The 24,415-nt window shown below is 54.0% G+C and overlaps 5 protein-coding genes across 5 annotated transcripts; 2 read left to right on the top strand and 3 right to left on the bottom strand.

Moving 5' to 3' along the window:
* Positions 1 to 645: 645 nt before the first annotated feature.
* On the top strand, positions 646 to 3,977 carry IWZ02DRAFT_472343 (formamidase; the record flags this gene model as incomplete). Its single annotated transcript, XM_066768945.1, has 10 exons — positions 646 to 703; positions 724 to 866; positions 921 to 1,493; positions 1,545 to 1,859; positions 2,135 to 2,270; positions 2,537 to 2,577; positions 2,624 to 2,642; positions 2,694 to 2,982; positions 3,043 to 3,437; positions 3,508 to 3,977. 10 exons carry the CDS (start codon positions 646 to 648, stop codon positions 3,975 to 3,977), a joined length of 2,439 nt encoding a protein of 812 aa, XP_066617950.1.
* A 2,805-nt stretch (positions 3,978 to 6,782) lies between these two features.
* On the top strand, positions 6,783 to 7,427 carry IWZ02DRAFT_437436 (uncharacterized protein; the record flags this gene model as incomplete). The annotated part of the gene is made up of 1 exon (XM_066766629.1): positions 6,783 to 7,427. One exon carries the CDS (start codon positions 6,783 to 6,785, stop codon positions 7,425 to 7,427), a length of 645 nt encoding a protein of 214 aa, XP_066617949.1.
* A 1,116-nt stretch (positions 7,428 to 8,543) lies between these two features.
* Positions 8,544 to 10,095, bottom strand: IWZ02DRAFT_146758 (uncharacterized protein). The gene has a single exon (XM_066761851.1). It carries the CDS (start codon positions 9,869 to 9,871, stop codon positions 8,612 to 8,614), a length of 1,260 nt encoding a protein of 419 aa, XP_066617948.1. The 5' UTR covers positions 9,872 to 10,095; the 3' UTR covers positions 8,544 to 8,611.
* IWZ02DRAFT_146757 (Hydantoinase B/oxoprolinase-domain-containing protein) lies at positions 10,096 to 14,911 on the bottom strand. Its single transcript, XM_066761850.1, has 5 exons — positions 14,528 to 14,911; positions 11,333 to 14,480; positions 11,103 to 11,284; positions 10,928 to 11,053; positions 10,096 to 10,880 (listed from the first exon to the last, which is right to left on the bottom strand). The coding sequence occupies exons 1-5, from the start codon at positions 14,582 to 14,584 to the stop codon at positions 10,320 to 10,322; spliced, it is 4,074 nt and encodes a 1,357-aa protein (XP_066617947.1). The 5' UTR covers positions 14,585 to 14,911; the 3' UTR covers positions 10,096 to 10,319.
* Positions 14,912 to 20,319: 5,408 nt separating this feature from the next.
* On the bottom strand, positions 20,320 to 21,662 carry IWZ02DRAFT_427800 (aquaporin-like protein). Its single transcript, XM_066765929.1, has 3 exons — positions 21,470 to 21,662; positions 20,992 to 21,419; positions 20,320 to 20,935 (listed from the first exon to the last, which is right to left on the bottom strand). Exons 1-3 carry the CDS (start codon positions 21,648 to 21,650, stop codon positions 20,492 to 20,494), a joined length of 1,053 nt encoding a protein of 350 aa, XP_066617946.1. The 5' UTR covers positions 21,651 to 21,662; the 3' UTR covers positions 20,320 to 20,491.
* Between the last annotated feature and the right edge of the window lie 2,753 nt (positions 21,663 to 24,415).

The raw sequence follows: 24,415 nt of genomic DNA, 5'->3' as shown, positions 1-24,415 counted from the left end.
TTTACACACTCACTCTCTATCCTCCCGCGCAACTTCGGACGTAGCGATATGATGGCGGGGATGGGAGATGCCGCGGGTGGAAGGGGGCTAGAATTGTGTGCTACGCTCTTTTGTGTTTTTGATTTCTTCTTCGTCGTCAAGAGTATGTGTATGTGTGCCCTTGCTATTCACCCTGTTTTTCAGCTACCTATCTATCTTGTGTGGCTACATTTAAAATATCGCTAAGGGAGATGAAGGTATTCACATGCCTGGATGAAGTGACGGTGACATCGCCGGAAACCAGCCTCCTATCCCCGATCGACATCAAGTACCCAGCGCAACTTCAAATCCGAAAGAGGCATTCTTTAGCGGAAGCATTCTGTACAGATGAACATGGCATGTATACCCAAGAGGCATGCACATTGGCGACGGATTCCAAAAACTTTCATGACTGAGGGAGCGGAGTATGCGGGGTTCCCTGTGACTTGTGATTGCTCGAAGCGAGAGTGGAGAGGGGCCGTGGTGGCTGTGTTGTGGTGTTGTGGCTCGGAGATGACGACAGAGAGAAGCGGCAACGACAAAAGCCTCAACGACTCGCGTGCCATCAGCTTAGCTCGACCTCGAGCAGCTACATCCTCTCCACCACCTTGGCTGCCTCTTGTAGCCATGACCCAATTCGAGCCAAATGCCATCCTTAGAGGTGCGCAGCTCACGCTGGTTGGCGGTACGTTTTCTCTTTTGCAGCCAGTCGCACTGAAGCTAACGCCACTCTCAATCAAGCAAACCGCGCCCTCCAGAACCCCGGCCTCTTCACGTCAGATCACTACCGCCAGGCAGCCCTCGCCGTAGCCGCCGGCCTCGCCATCCGCCTTATAATCTCGATTCCAGTAGGCTTACAACAGTGCCTTCGAGAAGCTCGAAGCTTACAATTTCTGGCATAGATTCTGGGTGTGAAAGGGCTGCTATGGTTCCGCACACTCTTCATGGAGACCGAGGGCTCTACCTTGGACACGGACGTTGTCGATGGCCTGCACTTCTTGGAGCACTCCGTCCTCCAGGTGCCCTTCTTCCTCATGTCGCTGATGCGCTACATTACGCCCACGCTGGACGACATGTTTATGAACTCGCTGCAGTGGGTTGATCAGACCTATCTGCAAAAGCACAAGACTGAAGACCCACGGACTTTGCGCTCGCTGTTTTATCCCAACCTGAGGATGTACCCGCGAGGAGGACCAACAGCCACGGGGGACAAGAAAAAGCCAATGGAAGCCATCATGGCGTTCCTCACAAGGTTTGGAAGGAGGGCTGGCATTTCACTCTCAGTGTATGCCTTGTCTTACCTTCCTGTCGTCGGTCGTTTTGTTCTCCCCGCCGCCAGTTTTTACACTTTCAAGAAGGCTGTCGGACTGGAGCCTGCACTGGTCATCTTTGGAAGCTCGATCTTCTTGCCCAAGCGCTACCTTGTGCAATTCCTGCAGTCGTACTTTTCATCGCGCAGCTTGATGCGCGAGCTGGTAAGTAAATTCGCCTTCTCGTTAGGGCTTTGGTGATTGACCTTCTTGTAGCTCGAGCCCTACTTTTCGCGCATCAGATTCACCAAAGAACAAAAGAAGGCCTGGTTCAAAGACCGCGAAGGTGTTCTCTTTGGATTTGGCTTCGGCTTCTTCGTCTTCCTCAAGATCCCACTCCTTGGCGTTCTCATCTACGGAATCGCCGAGGCCTCAACAGCTTACCTTATTACCAAGATCACCGATCCCCCGCCACCCCCGGCCGAGGCAGAAGCTACCAATTTTGCAGAGAGTCAGATTCCCTGGAAAAATAAGCACGAATTCTTGTCACTGCCCCTGGCCAACATTGATGCGGCGAACATTGATGAAAAGGTTGAGAAGATCAAGCCAAAGTTGCCGGAGACTCCAACCAAGAGGTTTTCTTAGCGTTTTTGAAGAGCGAAAGGAGCCAGCTTAGCTTGATGGCCAGTCTGAAGAGCTGGAGATTTTTCATGAGGCCTCAAGACTTTCCACTTTATCATCAGCGTAAAAATTCAGCATTTTCCAAATTCTCGGGTTCGCCACTGAAGACTTAGCAGCCTCTCGTATGCATTTCGAGACTTCCTCAGCAAATTCGATTTACCTGGATACCGTCGCTCGAACAAGAGTGTCAATTTCTGTTCGGACCTTCCCAACGGGCATCAATCGGATTCACACGTGATGACGCGTACGCGCGGGCTCCAGGATGGCGGGGAAATGCTACCCCACTTGGAGCTCTACTCCACTCTGGCGTGACTAACGACAGTGAGCATTATCTACGACTTATCGGCATGAGCCCGCCGGCCAATGGCTCCGCGACGGGCTGGGTATCGCTCTGCTTAGTCCCCGCTGGCTCTATCAGTACATGCTCTTGATTTAGGTAGCATGCGAAAGTGCCTGACGGCTCTATATACATCCGCGCAACCATTGCGCCGCGTGGGCGATGTTTGGCTTTTTCCACCAAAATCCCTCTTATTTTTCCTTTCGTGATCTAAAAGTCTGAATGAAAATGGTTCGACACGCTGCCAAAGTCGATCTTAACAAGGATGCCGCCGAGCAGCCAATTCTCCATGTAGGAGACCCAACAAGACATGTAGTATCTTGCTGACCGACTCTAGAATCGATGGCACCCTGACGGTCTGTAACTTTGTCATGCCTACCCAATTTCCCGCTCACATTCACGCGCAGTGCCATTCGTTGGCAAGATCAAAGACGGCGAGACGGTCAAGATTGAATGTGTCGACTGGACGGGCGGACAAATCAAAAACAACGACAGCGCAGACGACATGAAGAACGTCGACCTGACCAAAATCCACTATCTGACGGGCCCGTTCGAAATCGAAGGCGCGGAGCCCGGCGACGTGTTGCTGGTCGAGATTGCGGACGTGCAGCCACTGGAGGAGCAGCCCTGGGGCTTCACGGGTGTTTTCGACAAGAACAACGGCGGCGGCTTTTTGGATGAGCTGTATCCCAAGGCGTCAGTATTCTCCGATTACTTGGTACGGTAGTAGAGCTGACGCGACACGATGCGCTGCAGCGCCAAGGCCATCTGGGACTTTGAAGGCATCTTTTGCTCGTCGCGCCACATCCCGGGCGTCAAGTTCGCCGGCCTCATCCACCCCGGCATCCTAGGCTGCGCGCCGTCCGCAGAGGTCCTGGCCGAGTGGAATCGACGCGAGGGCGAGCTCATCGCGGCCATGGACGGCTGCGGCCGCGTCGTCGCGCAGCCGCCCAACCCGCAAAACGTGCACGCCGGCGCCGCGACGGCTGAGGTCAAGCAGAAGGTCGGGCTCGAGGGCGCGCGCACGATCCCAGGCCGTCCCGAGCATGGCGGCAATTGCGATATCAAGAACCTGTCTAGAGGCAGCAAGGTCTACCTGCCCGTGCACGTCAAAGGCGCGGGTTTCAGCGTGGGCGACTTGCACTTTTCGCGTGAGTGATGCTCTACCCCTGGCACTAAACAAACCCCCTTGTTCCCATGCACTAACGCATGAACCTCCAGAGGGCGATGGCGAAATCTCCTTCTGCGGCGCCATCGAAATGCCCGGCGTCATCACGATCAAATTCCGCCTCATCAAATCCAGCATCGACCCCAACCTCCTACAAATCAAGTCGCCCATGTACCAACCGGGCCCGGTCGAGCCAGCCTTCGGGCCTGGGCGCTACATCTACTTCGAGGGCTTCAGCGTCGACGAGCGCGGCAAGCAGCACTACCTCGACGCCACGGTGGCGTACCGCCAGACCTGCCTGCGCTGCATCGAGTACCTGCGCCGCTACGGCTACTCGGATTATCAGATTTACTTGCTGCTGAGCTGCGCCCCCGTGCAGGGCCATTTGGCGGGCGTCGTCGATATTCCGAATGCGTGTACGACCATGGGCTTGCCGATGGATATTTTTGATTTTGATGTTTCGCCGGAGAAGCCGGCTGTTAGGCGCGACATGGGGTCTTGTGCTTTTACGAGTGATGATTAGGAGAGGAGAGGGGGGTTGTTGGCGTAGTGTGGTGGCTGCGGAGTTGTTGCTGTGATGATGATACCAGGGGTGTGAGGGGGTTTGCTTTTTGGGGGGTGGTGTTCTTTTCGTGTCCAAGCTGTCGTGGTCGTCTTCCAGCCGCTTTGTCGAATGATCTTTTCCTGCTCCTCAATTCCCCGATATTGAGTGACTTCAACAAGCGCAAACATACTGCCCATCAGCCATCTCAGTAAAGACGCGAGATGGTAAGCCGTTCCGACAGATGACGCAACACCTGGACTCATATGCATCAATCTGATCCATCCGGCATCATCATCAATCTCGGCTCCAAGCCCGCCCGCGGCCTCATTCCGCAACAGCCCAACCAACAGCACACCGCCATTCCACATCCTCGGCCCCTGATTGGCTGCACCACGCAACGTCGAACGTAGCAATCAAGCACCGTACGCAGGAGTTTTTTCCGACCAAACGAGCGAGCGCATCCGATGGACCACCACCACCACCAACAACAACAACAGCAGAAGCCGTGCACCCGTGAAAAAATTTGCCTGGCTGGCTCGCTGTGGAACGGGCTGCTGCGGGATTCCGAACAGATGAAGATCAGGACGTTTGAAGTTGTGAATGCACCAATCAGCGGCTGATTTGTTGAGTCTTTTCGGATATTGCAAGAAAGCTACGTCCGAGATCGACGGCTGGCTGCACGGGTTTCGGTCGTGCGTGTCGGTTTGCGTTGCTTGGATTGGATTGGATTGGATTGGACTGGAGTGCTGCGTTTTCTTTGACTGCGGATAGACTGCCGTGAGATGGGTTGGTGGGTGGAGGGCTACAGTTTGTCCAGGGAGGTCGAGACGGAGGAGCTCAGACTGATCGATTGAACGGCGGTTGTTAGTGCTGCTGGACGCCGCTTCCGGTTGTCGACGGAGCTTCGGTTCCGGCGGGCTGCCAGCGCAGCACGGACCGGGGGGCGGTGCGTCCGTCCTGTCCGGCCCGCAATCAGCAGTCCTTGCGTCACCTGCAGCTCGCTGATTGGTCCAGCCACCCAACTCTTACTCAAACAAATCCACCACCTGCACTTCGAGCCTAGCGCCCCTCATCCAACCAATCAATCCCCCTTGGCCCCTACCCTCCCTTCCTCGCTTTGTCAGCACTCTCATCCTCGCTTAGCCGCCTCTCCAAGTTTAAATAGCTGCTCCCCTCCGCCTTCTAGTCCTTTTCTCCTCATACTTGTGAGCCTCCCCCCATCCCACCCCAAAACTTCTCGAATGCTAACCATGGCCAGACCTTGTTGGGAACACCAGGATCACGAAGCTGGTCGTTCTAGGGGGTTGCCCTGCATTGCACAGCGCGGAGGCGGCCCTCTATGAATCTCCTTCGGGGGCTTCACCGGCGCAATTTTTGATGGCTTGATACCAACAAAAGCGTTGTTCTTCCTTTTTCGCTGGCTGCTTTCGCCTTGGGCGGGACGTCGATGATGAAGTGAAATGATGTCTTGGGGCTGGATGGTGGAGACGCCGTCGCTCACGTTTGTCTGAGCTGAGCGTGCTGCAAACGCAGTCTGGTATCTATCGCCTCTCAAACAGAATCGACTTCATCTTGTCCCAGTTTTAACACCGGTTCTTCGGCTTCAGTTCTGCAGTGACCTTACCTCCACCACCACGCGCCCGCCTGGCATATGCACCTCTCCCGTACGACCGAATATCGCAGAGGACAACTACACCTTGACCGCCGCCCCTGGCACCGCTCGGCGACAAGCACAAGTCGTCGTCTCGCGAGGCATGCCCCGACTCAAACGACCGACCGGCCGACCGACCGGCTGCATCAAGCCAGTTGGTGTCAAGGCCAAGGGCGCGAACCAACAATCCGGCATCAAGGCTGCCTGCCTTTCAGCCTGGGTCAGAGGGAGAGCAAACTGGCTCACGGTCCCCTCCCGACCATACTGGACCTTCCACCGGTTGATCGAGCTCCTCTCTCTCTCTCTCTCTCTCCCCCCCTTGTTCGACCTATCTGATTACCTGGCCGAATCAGGAAATCCACTCGCAGCGTCCAACGTCGAACGTCTGGCGTTTGGGCCGGTCGGTTCGAAGTCGGATCGATGAATGATGACGCGCATTGCGTGTTGCCCGTTGCAGAGCGACGGAATCGGAGAGGGAATCTGCCTGGGCTGTCTGTCCTCCATCTTTTCGAATGAATGTCTCGGATGGTGTCCGAAGGGGTAATGAAATGTCTGGCGCTGAATGGTTTGGAGGGCGCGTTCGGTTCGTTCGGTCGGTTGGTTGCATGGCGTTCGGGACATTCTTTCGGCTGAACATTCCATACGTTCGACGCGGGCCTCGCACGCCCAAAGAGGCAATCGGACTTCCAGCGTCGGACGTCTAAGGTGAGTCGTTCGGCACGAATGGCAGAACGAGAGGTCAGCGTTCCGGATCTACTCGGCCATGAGCGCCGAACGAGTGGTTAGGATGCCGAACCACTTTGGCGCATCCTTCGAGTCAGCTCTGCTCGATCGTTTTGGTGTCAAATTGAGCAACTGGAGGGCCATTAGGGCTTCCACTCGAATGAATGACCAGGATCTCCACTCAATTCGGCAGTCTCTTCGAACGAACATCTCGTCGGCTTAGTCCAATGCCAGTAGCCCTTGATCGAGGCCCTCGGGATCGATGAACGAGCAAGTCTCTCCGGCCATGCTCCCGAATGAAGCGTGGAGATGCGCCGTTCTCTTTACGCAGGCATACAAGTCTTTTGGGGTTGCAGACTATTGTTTCTTTTGGCCGAGCTTTTCTTGCGCGTCACAACCTCCGTGGCAAAATGCATGCATGCGGGATTCGAGAAGGGCGGTTTGGCGAGGAACAGAGGCTCTCGGAGCGCATGCGGCAGAGTTGGGATTCGGGCGATTTCTGGGTCGCGTATGCGGCGCGCAAGAGCTTCGCTTTTGACGCGGTGTTCTGGAGAAGGATCCTTCCGCGCTTCTTTGGTGCGGTGTCTGGAGAGGATGATGCACCGTGGCAGAGGGCACTCGCTTTGCTTAGTGCGGACGAGAGAGACGAAATGGAGAGACTGGCGAGCAGGAAGTTGGAAGAGATGAAAGATCGCGTTTTGGTGTGGGAAGACGATGAGGCTGTCTCGCTTGCTTCCGAGACGGAGGGAGGGAGGGAGGGAGTCGAGCGGTTGAGTGGCTCGTCGATTGATGTTGCTTGTGCTGTTTGTTGCCTTGCAATCAAGCAAATTGAAAATAGGTTTTGTGGCCCTCAATCGCGTTGGACGGGAGAGGAGAGTCGAGTCGAGTCGTCTGCATTATTGCACTGTGGGGAAATAGAAACGGATTGTGGAAAAGAATATCAATCACACATCTTGCGCGTGGAAAAATTCTTTCACAACGTGATTATGGATTCAGTTGCGGCGCCGTCTTTGTTCCTGAAGACTGACACCATTGACAAAGTCTGCGGGAGATGAATAAAAAGGTCTTTGATTGTCCAAATTTTTATTTTGTGTAATATCTTCGTTATCAAAGCGACGCGTCCCTCCCTCCTTTTGCGCCACAATATTTACAAATCCGTGCTGTACAAGTAATTTAGCAAAACCCAATTCAACTCAAAAGCAACAACAGTCTTCCAATTGGAAAGCAGACCAAGCACACATGCAAAAAGAAGATCGCCCGTGTGTAAGCCATGTTTGCGGAAACAACAAAAGTAAAAAGGGCGACCGAGCAAGAAAGAAAAAAGAACATGTCCCACACCCCTCCCAGTGGTCTCATCTACGAGTACGACGACAAATAATCCGGAACCCTCTGCGCAAACGAATAAATCTCATTATCCGTGACAGTAGATAAACTCGCACCAGTCGACCGCTTCGACTCCACCCGCTCCTTCATATCCACATCCCGCCCATACCCACACAGCGTCTCCTCTCCCTCTCTCTCCCACGCCTCGGCCCCGTTACGCGCGCGAATATTCCCTCCACACAATCCACACAATCCACACGGCGGCGGCGGCGGCGCCCGTCGCTGAACGGCTCAACGCGACCAGATCATGCCCGACCCGACGCCCTGCCTGTTGAGGAAGTCGACGCTCTTCTCCGTGCCCGCCGCGATCGATGGCGTGTCGATGCCCGGCGACGAGTGCGTGCCCGATGATACAGCCGCTGGAGGTGTCCGCGTTGTAGTATTGTGCTAGTACACGCGCGGCGGCGGTGGTAGTGATGTCGTTCTCTCCGCAAGGCCTAGTTTCATCGACGACGCTCCTCGGAGATAAGAGCGCTTGATGTGCCGCCAGTTCATGTGAGTCTAGACAAGGCAGCAGGAACTTGTGGTCGCGGGTGGAGGAATTGGTTGTTGTTCTGGATTGATGCGTTCCAGGTTGTGTCGAGGCTCTATTGCTTGCTGCATGTGTGTCTGCCCCGATCTACGGCGCCATATCGCCCTTTCTCGAATCAGTCGAGCCTACTTCGGAAAGGTTGCCTCAAAGGTGGTCGCGGATTTGGAATTTTGCCACATCTGTATCTAGTCTTGGAGATCAGTCAAAAAATCGGACGGCGAATAGCACAACAGTGCCGAAGGACGCTTTATGCTTTTGATTGCTGCTGTGCCAGTAGAGCTGAACGCCACCTCCTAAATCGAGACTACAGATGACGAAATCCCATCAACGACGGTAGTGAGCTTCAAAATGCTGGTCCTGGCGTTGATACATGAGCCTTCGGTGCCTCGGATCCCTGTCCCAAACACGGCTCAGGGGCTGCTTGTTGCGATTTAAATCTCCGAACATAGTACTCGGCTGCCACTCACGAAGCGCTCGCAGCATATAGTCTGCAGCCCGTCGAAGACCCTTTTCGGCAATGACTTGCTGCAGGTGGGCGCCGCTATCCGTTGTGCCGTCCCTCCAGTTGAAATACACGCCGTCCAGCTCTTCTAACCAGAGATATTGCAGATGCGGCGTCTGTTGAGGGTCAGACGCCGCATCGAGAATGGAGCGCAGCACGTCAGCGTCGACCTTGGATTTCGTGATGGATAGTTTGACTTTCTGGCCCACGATCGCGGCCCACGGCATCATATCGCTGAGGATGCAGTTTTCAATCACCAGCGTCTGTACCCGGTCGATAAACGCATCAAAGCGTAAGGCGTGCCATTCGTCTGCAATCGTTTGGTTATATCCTTGGAAGCTGAAGTTGGAGAGATGAGTCGCATTAGGTTGTTGACAAACGTAGCGTAAGACATCATCAAGACAAATCCCAAAGTTGAGTTTCATGCCGTCGTTGAAGAGCCTTAACTGAGAATGCTGTGTAGAGTCGGAGGGACCGCCGCCGATGGTTCTAATCTTGTCCGTGTTTATCAAGGATCCCCGCCAGTAGACTACAAAATCCCAGCGGTCTGCTGCGAGGTGGATCTTGACTGTGCGGCGTTGTAATGAGCCAAGTAGGATCATGAAAGGTAGAGTTGGATCTTTAGAAAAGGCGCTTTGATCGAAATCTCTTGAGCGGCCTAATTGCCAAACTATTGTCTTGAGGTTCGGTAGTTTATCGAGGATGTTGAATAGGGCAATGCAGATTTCGGCCTCCGCGTGGTGGTAGAAGAAGCTGGGAAGAATGACACGGTTGACGTTGTACATGATCTCGTCCTCCTTAATCAACAAGGTCGTGATTCGGTCCATATATGGTCCTTCATTGATCTCCAAGAAGTTCTCCAGGCCTTCCCTTGAAGTTTCTTTAATCGTTTTGAACGGTCCAACTCGAAGTTTGAGTTCATATTCAAGTTGATGTGCCGCATTGTGATCCACCTGTCGCAAAGTCTTGAAATCTTTAACGGGAAGGAATGATGCCACCAATTGGTACATATCCGTCGGTAGCCTGTTCAGTCTGTTCACTCCGTCCATGGCTGTGGATTGAAAAGCTTTATTTTGTACCATTTTCCTTGGCTGATCGAGGTGTCGTATCCTGAGCGAAGCAATGTCGAAACAAATTTGGTCGCGACAAGCACAGTAGCTGCGAGGACTTTGGGCCGCGATTCGGGGCCTGAAAGACAAAAAGGCGACATGGGGAAAGCTTACTTTGGGACCACAATACTGGACGCATGCGGATGCCCGAGGCCACGCGACAATAGGAATTGAATTGTTGAGTCAGTATAGAAACTTGATCGTTGAGATTGGGGAATTATGATGACTGCGATGAAAATCCTTTGTTGTCCGAAAACGGCGGTTTCGTCTGGAGGAGATGAAGTCGACCAAAGCATGAATGCGAAAACCGAATCGATTGCTTCTATCCCAGTCCCAGGTCTTTGTCTCGATGCTCTTTCAACACCATTGCTCCGGGAAACAGAGCAGTCTTGTCGATGCCTTGCCAATGCCTGTAAATCCACTATGCCGAAGTCTCGGCAGTCTCCAGTCTCGTTGCGACACTTCCCTTCCGCCATGCTTCTTTTGGATCTCTCCCCTTGACCGCGACGCTCTTTTCACCAAGGCGGCCCCACGCGCCACCGCCCGGCGTCTTGACAATGATACGGTCTCCTGGTCGCATGTTTGCCGTGTTTTTCGCGCCCAAGTTGATGTGACGCCACTTGCTCTCTTCTGCGGCGGTGTCATCGCTGCCTTCAATCCTCCTGACCCAGATGTTCTGTCCACACGCTGCGTCCTCACCGCCTTCGAGGCCGTAAGGGTGGTATACGCGGCGCTCCGAGAGGATCGAGACCTGAACAGGAATGCGGAACTCAATGTCGCGAATGACACCATCTCCACCGGGATGTTGACCGCGGCCACCAGAGCCTTCGCGCAAGCTGAACTCGCGCAAAATGACAGGGTAGCGACGCTCAAAAACCTCGGCGTCAGTGATGCGCGTGTTGGTCATGTGCGTGTGCACACCAGATGTGCCATCCCACGTCGGGCCAGCACCCGAACCACCGGCAATTGTCTCGTAGTAGCCCTTCTGCCGTTAGTTTTGATGTCTTTAGAAGAGAGTCATCAACTTACAAAGCCCTTTTGTTCCTTTTGACCGGCCTGGTTTCCACCGTAGCCGAAGGTGAGGTTGTTGCAGTCGCCCTGAGACGCTGCACATGCACGGAAAGCCTTGAGAACGACGTCGGTGACACGTTGGGACTGGAGGATGTGAGTAATAGGTAAGCAGACTTCTTTGGCAGAGACTTACAGTAAGAACATTGCCGCCAACCACAGCGGCCTTGACGGATGGCGAAAGGAAACACTTCTCCGGAATTTTCACATGGACAGGTTTGAGACAGCCCTGGTTCAAGGGAATATCTTCCTTGATCAAACAGCGTAAACAGTAGATGATGGCAGAGTAAGTAATCGCAGCGGGGGCATTTATGTTGCCTAAGATCGTTAGAATCAATGGAATTGAAGAGAGTGGATGTGACATACCGTAGACTTCAGGCCCTGTGCCTTCAAAGTCAAATACTGCTTCTCCCTTTTCTGCATCAATCTGGACCTTGAGCTGGATTGGGCTGCCATCATCCATATAGTCGATAGCACTCAAGTCCTGACCCTCGAATCTCTTGCTGACTTCTTTGAGAAGCTTCTTGACGCTGAGCTCCGCGTTGTCTTGAATCTTGTGCATGTAGAACTGGACAACCTCTTCGCCGTATTCCTCAATCAAAGTTGAGATGAGGTTGATGCCCTTCTGGTTCGCGGCGACTTGCGCTTTGAGATCGTTGAGGTTGTCGGCAAGACACCTCGTTCCACTGCAACCAGGATACTGCGCTGGCTCTTTGTGAAGGAGCTCAGTGATTCTCTCTTCGTTGAAGTGACCTTCTGAGACCAGCTTTTCAGTCTTGATCGCCGCGCCTTCTTGGTACAGTTCGCGACTGTGAGGTGGCATCGATCCAGGGAGGATGCCACCAATATCGGCATGGTGAGCGCGCGAGGCTACGTAGAAGACGATTTTGTCGCCGCTGAATGCGGGCGTAATTACTGTGATGTCGGGAAGATGAGTACCGCCAAACATGGGGTGATTTGAAACAAGCACATCACCTCTCTTTAGCTTGCCTTTCCAGATGCTGGCCTGCTTGCGAACGCACGTGGACATGGATCCCAGGTGGACGGGAAGATGAGGAGCATTGGCAACAAGACCGCCGTCCGCATCAAACAGAGCACACGAGTAGTCAAGGCGCTCCTTGACATTGGTGCTGACGCTCGTCTTTTGCAGCGCCCGGCCCATTTGCTCAGCGATGGCCATGAAGCGGTGGGCAAAGATGCTGAGCATAATGGGGTCCACCTCGTCGGTGGTAAGCTTCTTCTCCGTCTGCTCCGATTCTCCAACATTGATGATGACGTGAGTTTTGAGAACAAGCGCAGAGGCGTCAGGAGTAACAACAATCGTCTGAGTGCCGTCGGCAATGATTGCTGGGCCCTTCAGGCGGTCCCCAACCTCGAGGTCCTCGAGTCTATAGATTGGCGTGTCTTGTCGACCACCGTCAAAATAGACCGATTTGGAGCTGTGTTGCTTTGCGCCGTTCTTGAGGTCATTTGCCGTAATCTCCTTGAGCTGGTCGTCCACAGTCCTTTCGAGTCCCTGGAAAGTCATACCGATGCCTCTGACGCGCACGTCGTCGATGATAATGTCGCGGTCCGGAAGGGTAAAGCCAAACTCTTGGTCGTGTTGCTTGACAAAAGCTTTTCCGTAGGCCCAATCATCACCACCGTACTCGCTCTCGGCTTCTGCTTTGGTGGGCTTGACAACCATGATTGCCGACTCGGTTCCTCGATAGCGCATGTTCAAGTATTCTTCATGGTGGATCTGGTCCCCGGAGAAGCCCTGATCATTCAAGGTGGCGCTCGACTTGCGCTTCAGATCTTCCATCTTCTGTTGGAGGTATTTGCGAGTGTCCTGATCTTTCTCAGACCACACTTTGCTCTCAGGTTCTTGCCTCTCGTCAACGACATCTGCAAGAGCCATGCCATAGGCGGACAAGACAGACGAGTATCTGTGAATGAGAATTTGAGAGATTCCGAGAGCCTGAGCAATGGCGACAGCATGTTGGCCTCCGGCACCTCCAAATGTTGCCAATCGGTGCTTCGACGTGTCGTGGCCTCTTGCCTCGGTCAACGAACGGATGGGCCTGGTCATGGTCTCGTTTGCAATCTTGATGAAACCGTACGCGACTTCGTCCATTGTCATTTCCTTGTCCTTGTTGTCGCCTGCAACCTCTTGGTTGATGCGCTCCGTCAACTCCCTGAACAGCTTCTCGCTGGCCTCAGAGTCGAGTGGCTCGTCCTCATTCTTGCCAAAGATTTTGGGGAAAAATTCGGGCAAAAGTCTGCCCAGGAACAGATTGGCATCGGTAATGGTCAACGGACCACCCTTGCGATAGCAAGCAGGGCCAGGGTGAGCACTGGCGGATTCGGGACCAACCACAAACAGGCCATTGCGGAAAAACAGTCGGGAGCCACCACCTGCGGCAACCGTGTTGATGTCAAGTTGTGGCGATTGAATCGTGACTCCTGCGGTGGTGGTCTCGAAAACGTGATCGTAGCGGCCAGCGCCATATCGGCTGACATCAGTGCTTGTACCTCCCATGTCGAAGCCGATAACCGGGGTCTTGGTCTTAGGGTCGTACGAAGTCAGCGCGTAACCAACGACACCACCAGCGGGACCGGAGAGAATTGCGCGTAGGCCAGAGAATATGTCGACATCGACCAGACCACCGTCGCTCTGCATGAACTCGCATCTTGCGCCCTTGTCGCCGCTTTCCCGCTTCACGCTCTCCGAGCCAAGGCCGCCTGCGAAACCCTTGGAGAAGCCGTCAATGTACTTTCTGATTGCCGGAGTAAGATATGCATCAGCGCACGTGGAAGTTGCACGTGGAACCAGCTTGATCATTGGCATCAACTCGTGGCTCAAGCTGACATGTTCGAAGCCGATATCCTTGGCTATTCTGCCAACAAGCGCCTCATGGTGGGGGAATGTGTAACCGTGCATCAGACACACGGCAATGCTGCGCAGCCCGCCGTCATACACCTCTTGGAGCTGTTTTCGGATGACGTCTTCCTTTGGCCTGGATAATATTCTCACGGCTTCTCCAGAGAGACCTCGCACAATTTCTGCGTTGGAATCAGCATCTTCGAATGGTTTTGCTTTCGTCTCATTTCTCTCAGGGTCTTCGGCATAGTCTTCCAAAGTGACGCGCTCGTCAATCTCGACGACTCTTTTGTAGAGCACGTCGGGCTTGCGAATGGCCAGGTCAAAGATGTTTGGTCTTGACTGGTTTCCAATCTCCAAGCAGTCGCGGAAGCCCTTGGTCACCACCATCGCCACATCTTCTCCTTTCCTCTCCAACAGCGCGTTTGTTGCCACGGTTGTGCCCATGCGTATGCTCTCAATCTTGGATGTGTCCAGTGGCTGGCCTCGGGGTATCTCTTTGCCGGTGAATTTTGATAGTAATCTTCGAATGCCTTCGAGGGGTGCATCGTCGTAGTTTTCAGGGTCGACGGAGAGAAGCTTGATGACGACGTCGTCTTCCATCCTGCCGGTTCCGGGATTTCCAACGCAGTCTGTGAAGGTGCCACCACGCTGTCGCAGTCAGCCTCCAAGCTGCGTATACTATAGGCAAGACTCACGTCGATGGCAATGCGGATGCCGCGTCCATTCGTCTTGTCAGAAGTCATTTCGCCCATTTTTTGCTGGTGTGTGAGGGGAGGGCAGAGGTATGGGAAGGGAATTCAAGAGGCGTGGAGAGGGTGTTTCGGGAAATCGAGAGACAGTGCTCAGCGTTTGTTTTCCTATACACGATATATACAATGGCGACCTGATTATCACTGATCGGGATCGGAAGCCGATAGCTGAGAAGGGAAAATTGGCCGGCTGTGTTTCGAGACGCGCCGGAAGGTTTTCGTAGGGTAATTGTGACACAAGACGAGAAGAAAGATCGGCTTCGTGAGGAAAGCTGGAGTAGCACCGGTAAAAGGCGTAGCTGCAAGCAGAGTGGGATTGTTCTGTTCATGTTGCTCTTGCTGACGGGAATGTCGTGTTGGCCCAAGACGTCATTCTGCCACCGCCTGCCCTCAACTCCGATCGGCCGACGTTCCGACTGGTCCGTGTTCTCCGTCTTCTGTCGGCTTGCTGCTTGTCTTCTCCGCTCAACTTTACCTCAAGACCATCGCCGGTCGCCTTTTTATTCCTATCATCAAGCGAACCTTCATGAGTATCATTGCTATGTCTCGTCGCCAAGGGATTGATGGACCTTCCGCATCGCCTCCGAAAACCTTCTCGCCGCCCATCCTTAGCTTCCAGTCGCCTTCCAGAGCTCGTGCCGAAGCTTGCGACCGAGGAACCGGTCTCTGCTGCTCAATGCAGTGTTTTCCAAGTCGTTTGATCGATTAAACGCTCCAACCCTAGGATCTAAAGAAGAATAGAAGAGATGTCTGGCCTGGAGCGAAGTCAATGAAGATCAACTTCGACCCCACCCAGCTGGCCAAGGGGCTGCATCACCAGCACGAGACATGGTGAAGCACCGGTTTCCTGCAATGTCTAGCATTCAGCTCAAGGACGGCGCCTTTTGTTCAGATATTTTGAGATAATTAAAGTCACCGGACTCACTGCCGATCGCAGCAGCACACGAAATTCATCTCATGGTTGTTGAGCTTCTGCGAGTCTAGACACCTCATGACCATTGGCAGCAGTAGCCGTTGCGCCTCAGGTCCGTGGTTATCACTCACAGGGATCTACCCATCTTGCGGGTCTCTTCCTGAGAGCGCCTGACTCGGTCACGGAGCGGGGCTACGAAGAGCTTGGTCATGTCTTGGAAACCGTCTTCACATGTACCTTGCGTAGCGCTCCAGTGCATCCAAAGCAGAATGCATGTCGGAAGCATGCTTTGTTTGAGGGATGGCTCAAGCTACGCTTCCAGTTGTCGCTCAAGGTAGATCTGCTTCCGTACCGGCATGCTTATTTTACATCACAGGTTGTCCAGTTTGGAGTTTGCTTCTCATTTATCAAAGTTAATTTTACCTATGCATATCCGCATGTGTCCTCTCATCCATACATGCTGCTGGATCTGTTGTTGCATTGCAAGAGCTGGGAATCGGCCATCTGCAGAGGGCGACAACTTGCGTCCGAGGGTTGCAACATCGCGACTCGGTTCCTGTGCCGGCGTGGTCAACACGTGAAGCGCCAGTCACAGTCCGCCGAGGATCTAAGAGCGTGCATGGCTTTTCGTTTCGAATGCCTTTCCTTACTCAGCTTAGCTAGTTCTGGGATCAAAACTTGTACCTGACGGTCAGGCTCAAGCTTCCCCGCAGTTTCCTTCTTTGGATGGTGTTTTCTCGGCATCCTACTCACCAACCCTTTTACGGCATAGCTACGCAACGTGCTGCTCGTCTCCACATCAGTCAAATCGTTAGATCGCCAATGTTGACGACACCTATGTCACCCCCCGCTCCTGTTCCTTGTTGGTGCCTTACCCCCTTCCAGGCTAGCCTGATGAGGACACGCAGTTGCTTCGATCGCCTTCATGGCGCCTCTTCAGAGGCATGTGGATACACATCAGAGGGGATTTTGCGGGGAATCCGTGTCTGGATGTCCTTGCTCGGTGGCATGTGTCTCCACCGAGGCAGGTTTTGGCAAGACATTGATGGCAATATATGACATTCCCTCATGCAATTGTTCCACCAGTTTTGGACGCCCGTTGAGACCGTTTTCCATCAGTGGACCAATTCGTTGTGTCCTTCGTTTCATTCTCGCCGGTCACTATGAAGACCCTCACCGTCCTTGGCGGCGTGTTTGCTGCCATTTCTTCCGTCTACGCCCAGCAAGGATGCGTCAGTTCGGCCCTCTCTCTGATCCCTCAGTGTGGACAGTCATGTCTGTTGTCGGCCCAGAACGCCGCCGGCTGCAACGTTGCTTCAACCGACTTTCGTTGCGGTTGTGAAAAGTCGGAAGCTGTCGAGAAGAACCCTACCATCACTCAGTGTGTCCTTCAAGCCTGTAAACAGGACGTAAACCAAGCCCTCAAGGTCTCGTCTGGAGCGAAAGAGCTGTGCAAATGTGTCGCAACAGCTGCACCGGAAGCTCAGCCTGGCCCGGTCACGCCCCCAGGTGCACCACCTGCCCCTGTTCCCCCGGAGACCCAACCCCCTGCCGAATCGCCTACCACTGCTCCAGCTGCTCCCCCGGCTCCCGAAACGCCCCCGGCACCTACAACACCCGGTAAGACGGTCCCTACCCCGATCGTTCCGCCCGTCGCTCCACCAGCTCCGCCGCCGCCAAACGTTTGTCCTTCAATTGTCGAAGTCACCGAAACGGCCTCTCCCGCCGAGGCAGGACCCGCGCAGACCCCACCGCCTCAGCAAAGTCCTCCGCCTGCCGGTCCCCCTGGAACGTGTCCGAACGAAGTTACCGTCACCAGCCCGTGTCCGACCGAAGTTACTGTAACCAGCCCATGTCCGACAGAAGTCACTGTGACATTGAGCTCTGCTTCAGGAGGTGCTCCGCCTCCAAGTCCTCAATCTTGCCCCTCCGAAGTTACTGTCACTTCTCCGTGTCCAACGGAAGTAACTGTCACCCTCTCAGGACCAGCCGGAGCTGGCGGAGCTGGTGGAACCGGTGCTGCACCCCCCAATTCATGTCCTTCTGAAGTTACAGTCACATCCCCCTGCCCATCTGAAACTACCGTCACCTTCCCTTGCCCGACTGAAGCTACAATCACATCCCCCTGTCCCACTGAAGTTACCATCACTCTTGCGCAAACACAAGCTGGAGCGGGCGGTGCGCCCGTCGGCGCGACGCCCGGCTCAGTAGGTCGAGGTCCACTTGTTTCCATCAGCGGCGCCCGTGCTAACTCGTCTGCTTCTACAGCTGCCCCCAACCAATCTACTCTCCTCACGGTCCCCAGCCCCGGCACGACCCCACCTGGGCAAGCTGCTGGTGGCACTGGCGTTGGGGCCCCTCCTGGGACTTGTCCTCCTCCACAGTCGATCATGATGACCACGACCGTCACTGTGACGGCCGGCGCTGAAGAGTCAGGCGCAGCTGCGTCGCCGCCGCCGCAGCCGCAGGAAGCCAAAGGAGACGCCGAGGTGCGCGTCAGCTATGGCGGCAGGTCGCGTGGTCGCGAGCAGATTAACTGCGATGACGAGAATGGCATCAGGTGTAAGTGCTGAAAAGTTTTCTTCCGCAAAACGCGTGAATCTGACCCAGACAGACTTTTTATGCGGCTTCAAGCAGAAATTCCATCCCCCCAGAGACGACCACCGTCGCCTGTCCCACTAATCAAACTCGGATCAAGAAGAGGAGGTACCGCGGATTTCGTACCCCATTTACATATCGAGTGGGTGCGAGAAATCGCAACATTGGCCGCTGGCAGCAGCAGCTAGCCCTGTTTACACGCGCTGCACTGAAGTACCCCCACACAAAAAATGTACAGCAAGTCCGGTGTTGATAATTTTGTACATACGCGCAACACACTACTGTTTATACTACTATCGCATACCTATATATCAAAAAACGCTGCTGACGACGTTGATGCTTGGCGTCTTGTCCTATTTTCACTCCTTTGCATTCTCTAAAAAATAGACGCAATGCGCGTAGGCTCTTCCGCAATGCTCAAATAGGGAGAGCGCAAGCAACGTAAGCAAAAAGAGACTTACTCGCCCGTCAATCACCTGCGCGGCACCGCCATCGAGTACTCGGCCCCGAGGTCTCCTCACTCTACCTAATTTTCCCGTCTCCTCACTGCCGTTTCCTTGTGCCTGTGACGTCGTCGCCTCGCCTTTGCCGCTGCATCTCCGCACCCGCGCCTGCAGCGGCGCGCGGCAGGGAACTGGGATGTCCTGCTAGCCCGAACGCGACGATTCAGGCGCGCGACTCGAAATGGAAGGGAGGCGGGAAGAGCAGTGGAGTGGACGTCGGCTTGGCGAAGGTACTCCTTGTGATTGTTGTAAGCTTGGAATTGCTTTGCAAACGCTTTTAAGGGATTAGAGTATAGCTTTGAGAGCTTTTTGCTCTCCTGCCTTTTCCCCTTTGACCAGCCTGTCTGCGCGCCTCGGTATGACCTGTCCTCACACCTCTCCTCTCTCTCTCTCTCCAGCACGCACAATCAAATCGTCAGTGTTTCGCGGCTACCCCGCGATGCCCAAGATCATTATCAACGACAGTGACGGCTGGGACGCGTAGCTCCTAGAAAACAGGCTTATTCTCCGACACTCAGGAAGCAAAAGAGGGAAACTCGACGGCGCTCTGCGCTGCCCACACTTGTATCAAAGAGCCACGAAAGCGCCCACGCGCCGCTCTCGGCTGCGTGAATTCCAGTCGCGCAGCTCATTCAGGTCAAGTGGCTGGTTACTCTGCGGCAGCCGGAAGCGCGGCCGAAGACGTTTCGGCGTGTGGATGCATGGATGTATGTATGTACGTAGATGACTGATCAAAAATCGCCGGCCGGCCGGCCGGCCGGTGCAGTGGGTGATGTGATGATGGGCTTGATTGATCCAAAGGTGGCCACCTGGGCTGAGCGTGTGCGGTGCTGGCTGAGGTGCCTACCTTTGCCCTGCTCGGCGATTTCGCTGCGGCGTCTGTCGTGTCGCTGCTTGAAGCAGTGCACTGCAGCTGTGCAGGTCGGATGCTGTCATCGGCCAACTAATCATTCAACCAGAGAAGTAAGAGGGCCTACATATTTCTAGCCATCGAACGGCAAACACATCAGAATCGTCGCCCTCTTCTTCTTCTTCTTCTTGTCGACCTCGCAGCTTGGCGTCTGCGCGGTATTTGTCAAAGCGACTGCAAGCTGCAATTGTGCTTGTGACGCTAAGATCTAGGATGGAATAGTGACAGCGCGGCGAGTACCTAGAGCAGTGATCAGTAAACGGACCGACGGACATAGACGCGACGACCAAGCGACCCAAAGCGGCTAGTGAGACGGGGGGCGAGGGTTGGCGAGTTGCCTGTTCGGGCTAGCGTGGGGAAGGTGAACATGAGCTTCTTTGCACTCAGCAATCAGGACGGGCGATTGGTTGGTTTGTACAGATTGCAGCAGGAAGAGAGATGCGGCGGGGACCAATAAAGGCACGTCGTGGGGTGATGAAGATCGTTGTGGGGTACGCGATGCTGTGACGGCTCGCCGGTGGTTTGATTCAAGATTTGAAGCTCGCCCCCAATCATCGTCCTCACTTCCGTCGTTGGACAGAAACCATTCCTGTGCGCTGATAGGAAAGCCGGCCCGGTGTCCCCGTTGAACAAGACGTTGGCGTTATTGATGGACATCTGTGATACGTGGGACGACGTTGGACGGGGTGAGTATTGGAAGATTGGATTCTGAGGTCAGATCAGTTGCGCAATCTGCCTTACCTGAAGACCTTGCTGCAGAGATGGAGCAGAAGACTCTGAAACGTTGAATCAGTGGAGAAGAAATCAAGAGACTGTAGGGCAGAGCTTGTATAAATTGCCATGCATGTACCAAATCTGTATGCGGTATAGAGTACCAGAACGCACCACAAGTCTAACCAAAAGCCGTTTTAGTCTAAAGAGGAAACACGAGATGAAAGCTCTGATTTGCTGACCGGAAAACGACCAAGACAAACCACGCAAGACACTCAGACCATGTCTTTGAAATCATTTGTGCTGTCAGCCGAAGAAGTCTTGACATGCATCCGCCCGCCATCAGGCAAGACAATTATACCCGTCCGGCTCAAATGTCTCGACAGGCCCTCGTCGCCGTGCTCGTGTACCGCGCGCCCCGTCCCCAACCGGGCAAGGCTGTCTCGCATCACCAGCTCGTAGTAGCACGTGGCGAATAGCGTCGCCGGAATGCTGACCAGAATCGCGATCCAGGCATAATTCTTGTATGTGAAGGCCTCGGGCCCGTAGAAGATGAGGGCGACGAGCCGCAGCCCGAGGTCGCGGGCCATGTTGGCCGAGATGGAGACGCCGGCGAAGCCCCAGATCATTGCGCCGTATGCAAGGCCGATGACCCAGGGCGCGGCAGCGGGTGTGATGAAGGGGTTTGCGGGATCGAGACACGCCCAGATTACCATTGCCTGGCTGTGTTCAGCCGTCACCGTTTATGCAAGGGACAGGCTTTGGTGCGACTTACCAGGTAGGTGTCCACAAAAAATTCAATCATGAACAAGTAGCCCAGATTGTTCTGGTCGACTCCAGGAAAAGTGCACAGAATACTGGCAGGTCCACCATTGTAAACTTGTGAGCCGGTCTGGGCTAGCGATGCTGCGTTGAAGGCGGTGATCTGTTCATGGTATTGGCCCATAAGAAGCATACCAGCCATGAAAGCACCAAATGTTTGCGCGCAAATGTACAACGGTACTTTGCGCCATGGAAAATCTTGCCATACTGCAAAAGCAATGGTGATGGCTGGACTGAAGTGGCCCCCTGAGGTTGATGCGCTGGTGATGATGGCAAAAGCGACACCCACTGCGTATGCCCAGCCGATTTGGAAGATGGAGCTGAACGCTGGCTCAGTGCCGTTCAAGAAGAATGCCGCCGTCGCCGCAATTCCGGGATACACTGCAAAACGAGTTAGGGAAATGGGTTTTGTGTAGCCGGCGCACACGCACCGTAGAAAAACACCCCGGTCGCCTCCGCTGCCAGCTCTCGCAGCAATCTCGGCCGACGATGCTCAAAGTCGAGCCTGCGTTGTGAAACGGGCCTCCTCTCAATGACATGGCGGGCATAGTGCTTGCGGACGGCGTCAGTGGCACCGACCTCGAGGGTCTGCAATCGATGAATGTCGCTCATCTTTCGGAGAATTGGAAAAGAAGGTTGTGGGAAGGAAATCAAAAGCGGAGACTAGCACAGCTTTATCCTGCACGCTGCAGCAAATCTCACTTTCGAAGGCGTGGTTCAGTAACACGTCCGAGGCCTTTTCCAACCAATCCTCCTTGTTCCTGAACCCAAGACTAGGGCCTCGCGTGTCGCGCGAGGTCAGCTGCAGTGCGACACCACGTTCGCCGCCCAGCCTTTTGTTCCCAGGTTGTTTGTGTCTCGTGAGAATGACATGCCGTGAGAACCGCCGTCTCGTCCGGAATAGATAGAGGTGGTCGACCGTCAACGTGGCGGTATCGCCATGCATTAGCCCTGGCAAGTCCGGACCATCCACTCGAATCGAACGCTGGCTTCGGTAGGCTTGAGTGCTTAGCATAGGCGACGCAGGCAATTATTGGTCCACATGTGCGGCTCGTAAGCGGCTTTGGTGCTTGGCTAGCCAAGAGGGAATGTCCTATCGCTACCCCACTTGGCGCCACCACGGACCTCTGTGATTCCGGTCACGGCTGTGAGGGATAGAAGTCGGTTTCGAGGATACGAGAGGTCATAATTTGGCATTTGTGGTGGCGTGTCGGAGGAAACTGTTAAAAAGAGGACGATCGGCAGTGGGATGCGGCTTGCTCCATTGGGAAGTTTGCGGGGGAGCGCGAAAAACGTACTCCATGGTGTTGAATGCAGAAAGAAGACGGCCATGTGCTTCAATATCTGCTTTTCGGTAGCTAGCGCGTCCATCAATGTATCTTCCACGTGGTGTATGGCTTCCGGGTTCAATCAATCTCAGACGCACCACTCGTCGCAAAGAGATGGGAAAAAGCAACGCCTGGCTGAGCCCTATGCTCACCGGACGTACGAAAAGGAATCTGCATCGAAATAAAGTGCCAAGTCTTGGCCATGTGTACCGCGTATCCACTTTAGAGGCACGGATATCCTGTTGTCCATGATAAGAAATGCATTGTTCAGTGTCTGAGGTGCTGATGGTCTGCGGTTGACGACTCTTGAGGCTGGCCAAAGACGCTTTCGAGCATATTCTGGCCGACAGCGGAGGACTACGCATCCAGTCAGCTTATCGCGCCTGGTCTTGCAGCATCATCGAGCGGTTGCTAAGGACGCGACCTGTGCCCAGTAATGACGATGAAGCGGCCACGAAAATGAATTCGAGCCGCCCTTCAGCGTTGATGAAGCAATGCAGCTTTTGCACACTGGCTAGCTGAACCGGAGAGAAATGAAAACAGATTCTGTGGAATTGAGCTACATCCAAGAACTGGCACTTTTTGCATCACCAGACCCAAACCCCTTGAACAGGTGACAGACTGCAGTATACAGACTCTTGTCGCGTGTTCTTCGTTTAAGTGGTCGTCTGAGAATTCACTCCGGAACCCTCTTGCCGCCAAGGCGCTTGCCCATGCGCATTCGAGATTAACTTTGCGTTTTGAAGTACAAGCTGTCGTATCCTCCATCCGCGTTGGTCTTGGGACTATTCATCGGACTCGTTTTCGAACCTTGGCAGGACTTCTGCAGTCGTGATGTAGAAGATCTGGAGCCCTGAGGACAGTGACAACTTGAGCAGCTACCGCGGCGCCTTAGATCGGGCGTAAATGTTGCCGTACGCTCTGATCATCTTCTTGAACGTCGCCTTCATGCCAATCTCGTCGACCATCGCAGATATTCTGGATCCACCATAAAGTTTTCCGTCGCCATCCCAATCGAAACGCACCCCTCCGTTCCCCACAAATTCATGTCGTTGGAGCTGAACGTGCTCTAGAAGACTTTTGTACATTGGAACTCAGGTTGCGCCTCGATCTGCGGTAAAGCAGCCGACGATGCAAAGCTCGCGCAAAGTCTTGAGGTTCTTTTCCATTTTTAATCATCGTGTGGAAACAATGTGACATACCGGCGGGCCCCATCTCAAGGATATCCGACAGCTCTAGACATTCCAGGTGTTCACCAAAAGTTCAGCGCATTTCCGTATCTCGACACTCGAGGCGCAGAAGAACTTGGGATCGCGCTGTGTAAGATGGTACCCTTCTAGCCAGAATGGCACATTTTCTGGTCTGCAATCCTCAATGAAGATCTCGTCATTGTTCGCGCTCTTGCCAGACCAGGTAATCTCGAAGAAGCCCCGATCATACAAGACTCGAAGGTTGGAGGGGGTTTCGATTCTCTCCAGTGCGTAGTGGAATGGTAGGGACCAAAATGACAGGTTTGATTGTCCTTTTCGCTCCTCCGAAGTCAAGCGTGATCAGCTCTAGATTCTCGAATCCTTTCAAAGCTTGTGCGAGCATCAGTCCCAAGACAAGGCAATCGCCTTTTCCTCCAGGCGGCTTCTTCAAGGCCTTGCCGGGAAGGGTTTCCTCCAAGTATTTGCGATGCCTTTTGAGATCCCTTTACCAAGAATTTGACGGGAACTTGGTAAAGTGCAGGTAGTCAACGCACTTGGCAAATCCAGTTTCGCTTAAGTTGACAAGAAGTCTTGCTTAAAGGGTCTTCGAAGGTCGTAGACTGAGGCCGGAAGTCTTGTCCAGATGGTTGCAAAGCGTTTTTTGAGCTGAAACTGAGCGATTTCAGAACTCTTCGCTGCAGCTTTTCGCCGATTCTGCAGACGATTTCCGCAGACAATTTCTCCAGACCCGAGAATGAGGTTTTCCGATGGACCGCTTTTGCCGGTTTACGAGATCGGGAGCTCTTCAAATTGCTAGTCTGAGTCAGTTTCGATTGTGCGAGATATCACCCGCTGTACA

This window comes from Phyllosticta citriasiana, assembly GCF_038021145.1.
Source record: "Phyllosticta citriasiana strain CBS 120426 chromosome Unknown IWZ02scaffold_20, whole genome shotgun sequence".
NCBI lineage: Eukaryota > Fungi > Ascomycota > Dothideomycetes > Botryosphaeriales > Phyllostictaceae > Phyllosticta > Phyllosticta citriasiana.
Note: the sequence above shows the minus strand (reverse complement) of the source record. Positions and strands in the feature narration are given on the sequence as shown.

Excerpts from the sequence above, each read along its gene's own strand:
- IWZ02DRAFT_146758 (XM_066761851.1), bottom strand. The coding sequence starts at position 9,871 with ATGGTACAAAATAAAGCTTTTCAATCCACAGCCATGGACGGAGTGAAC.
- IWZ02DRAFT_146757 (XM_066761850.1), bottom strand. The coding sequence starts at position 14,584 with ATGGGCGAAATGACTTCTGACAAGACGAATGGACGCGGCATCCGCATT. Across the intron at positions 11,054-11,102 it reads TTGGCGGCAATGTTCTTACT|TCCCAACGTGTCACCGACGT; the intron begins GTAAGTCTCTGC and ends CACATCCTCCAG. Across the intron at positions 10,881-10,927 it reads AAAAGGAACAAAAGGGCTTT|GGCTACTACGAGACAATTGC; the intron begins GTAAGTTGATGA and ends TAACGGCAGAAG.
- IWZ02DRAFT_427800 (XM_066765929.1), bottom strand. The coding sequence starts at position 21,650 with ATGAGCGACATTCATCGATTGCAGACCCTCGAGGTCGGTGCCACTGAC. Across the intron at positions 21,420-21,469 it reads GACCGGGGTGTTTTTCTACG|TGTATCCCGGAATTGCGGCG; the intron begins GTGCGTGTGCGC and ends CTCGTTTTGCAG. Across the intron at positions 20,936-20,991 it reads TTTTTGTGGACACCTACCTG|GCAATGGTAATCTGGGCGTG; the intron begins GTAAGTCGCACC and ends GAACACAGCCAG.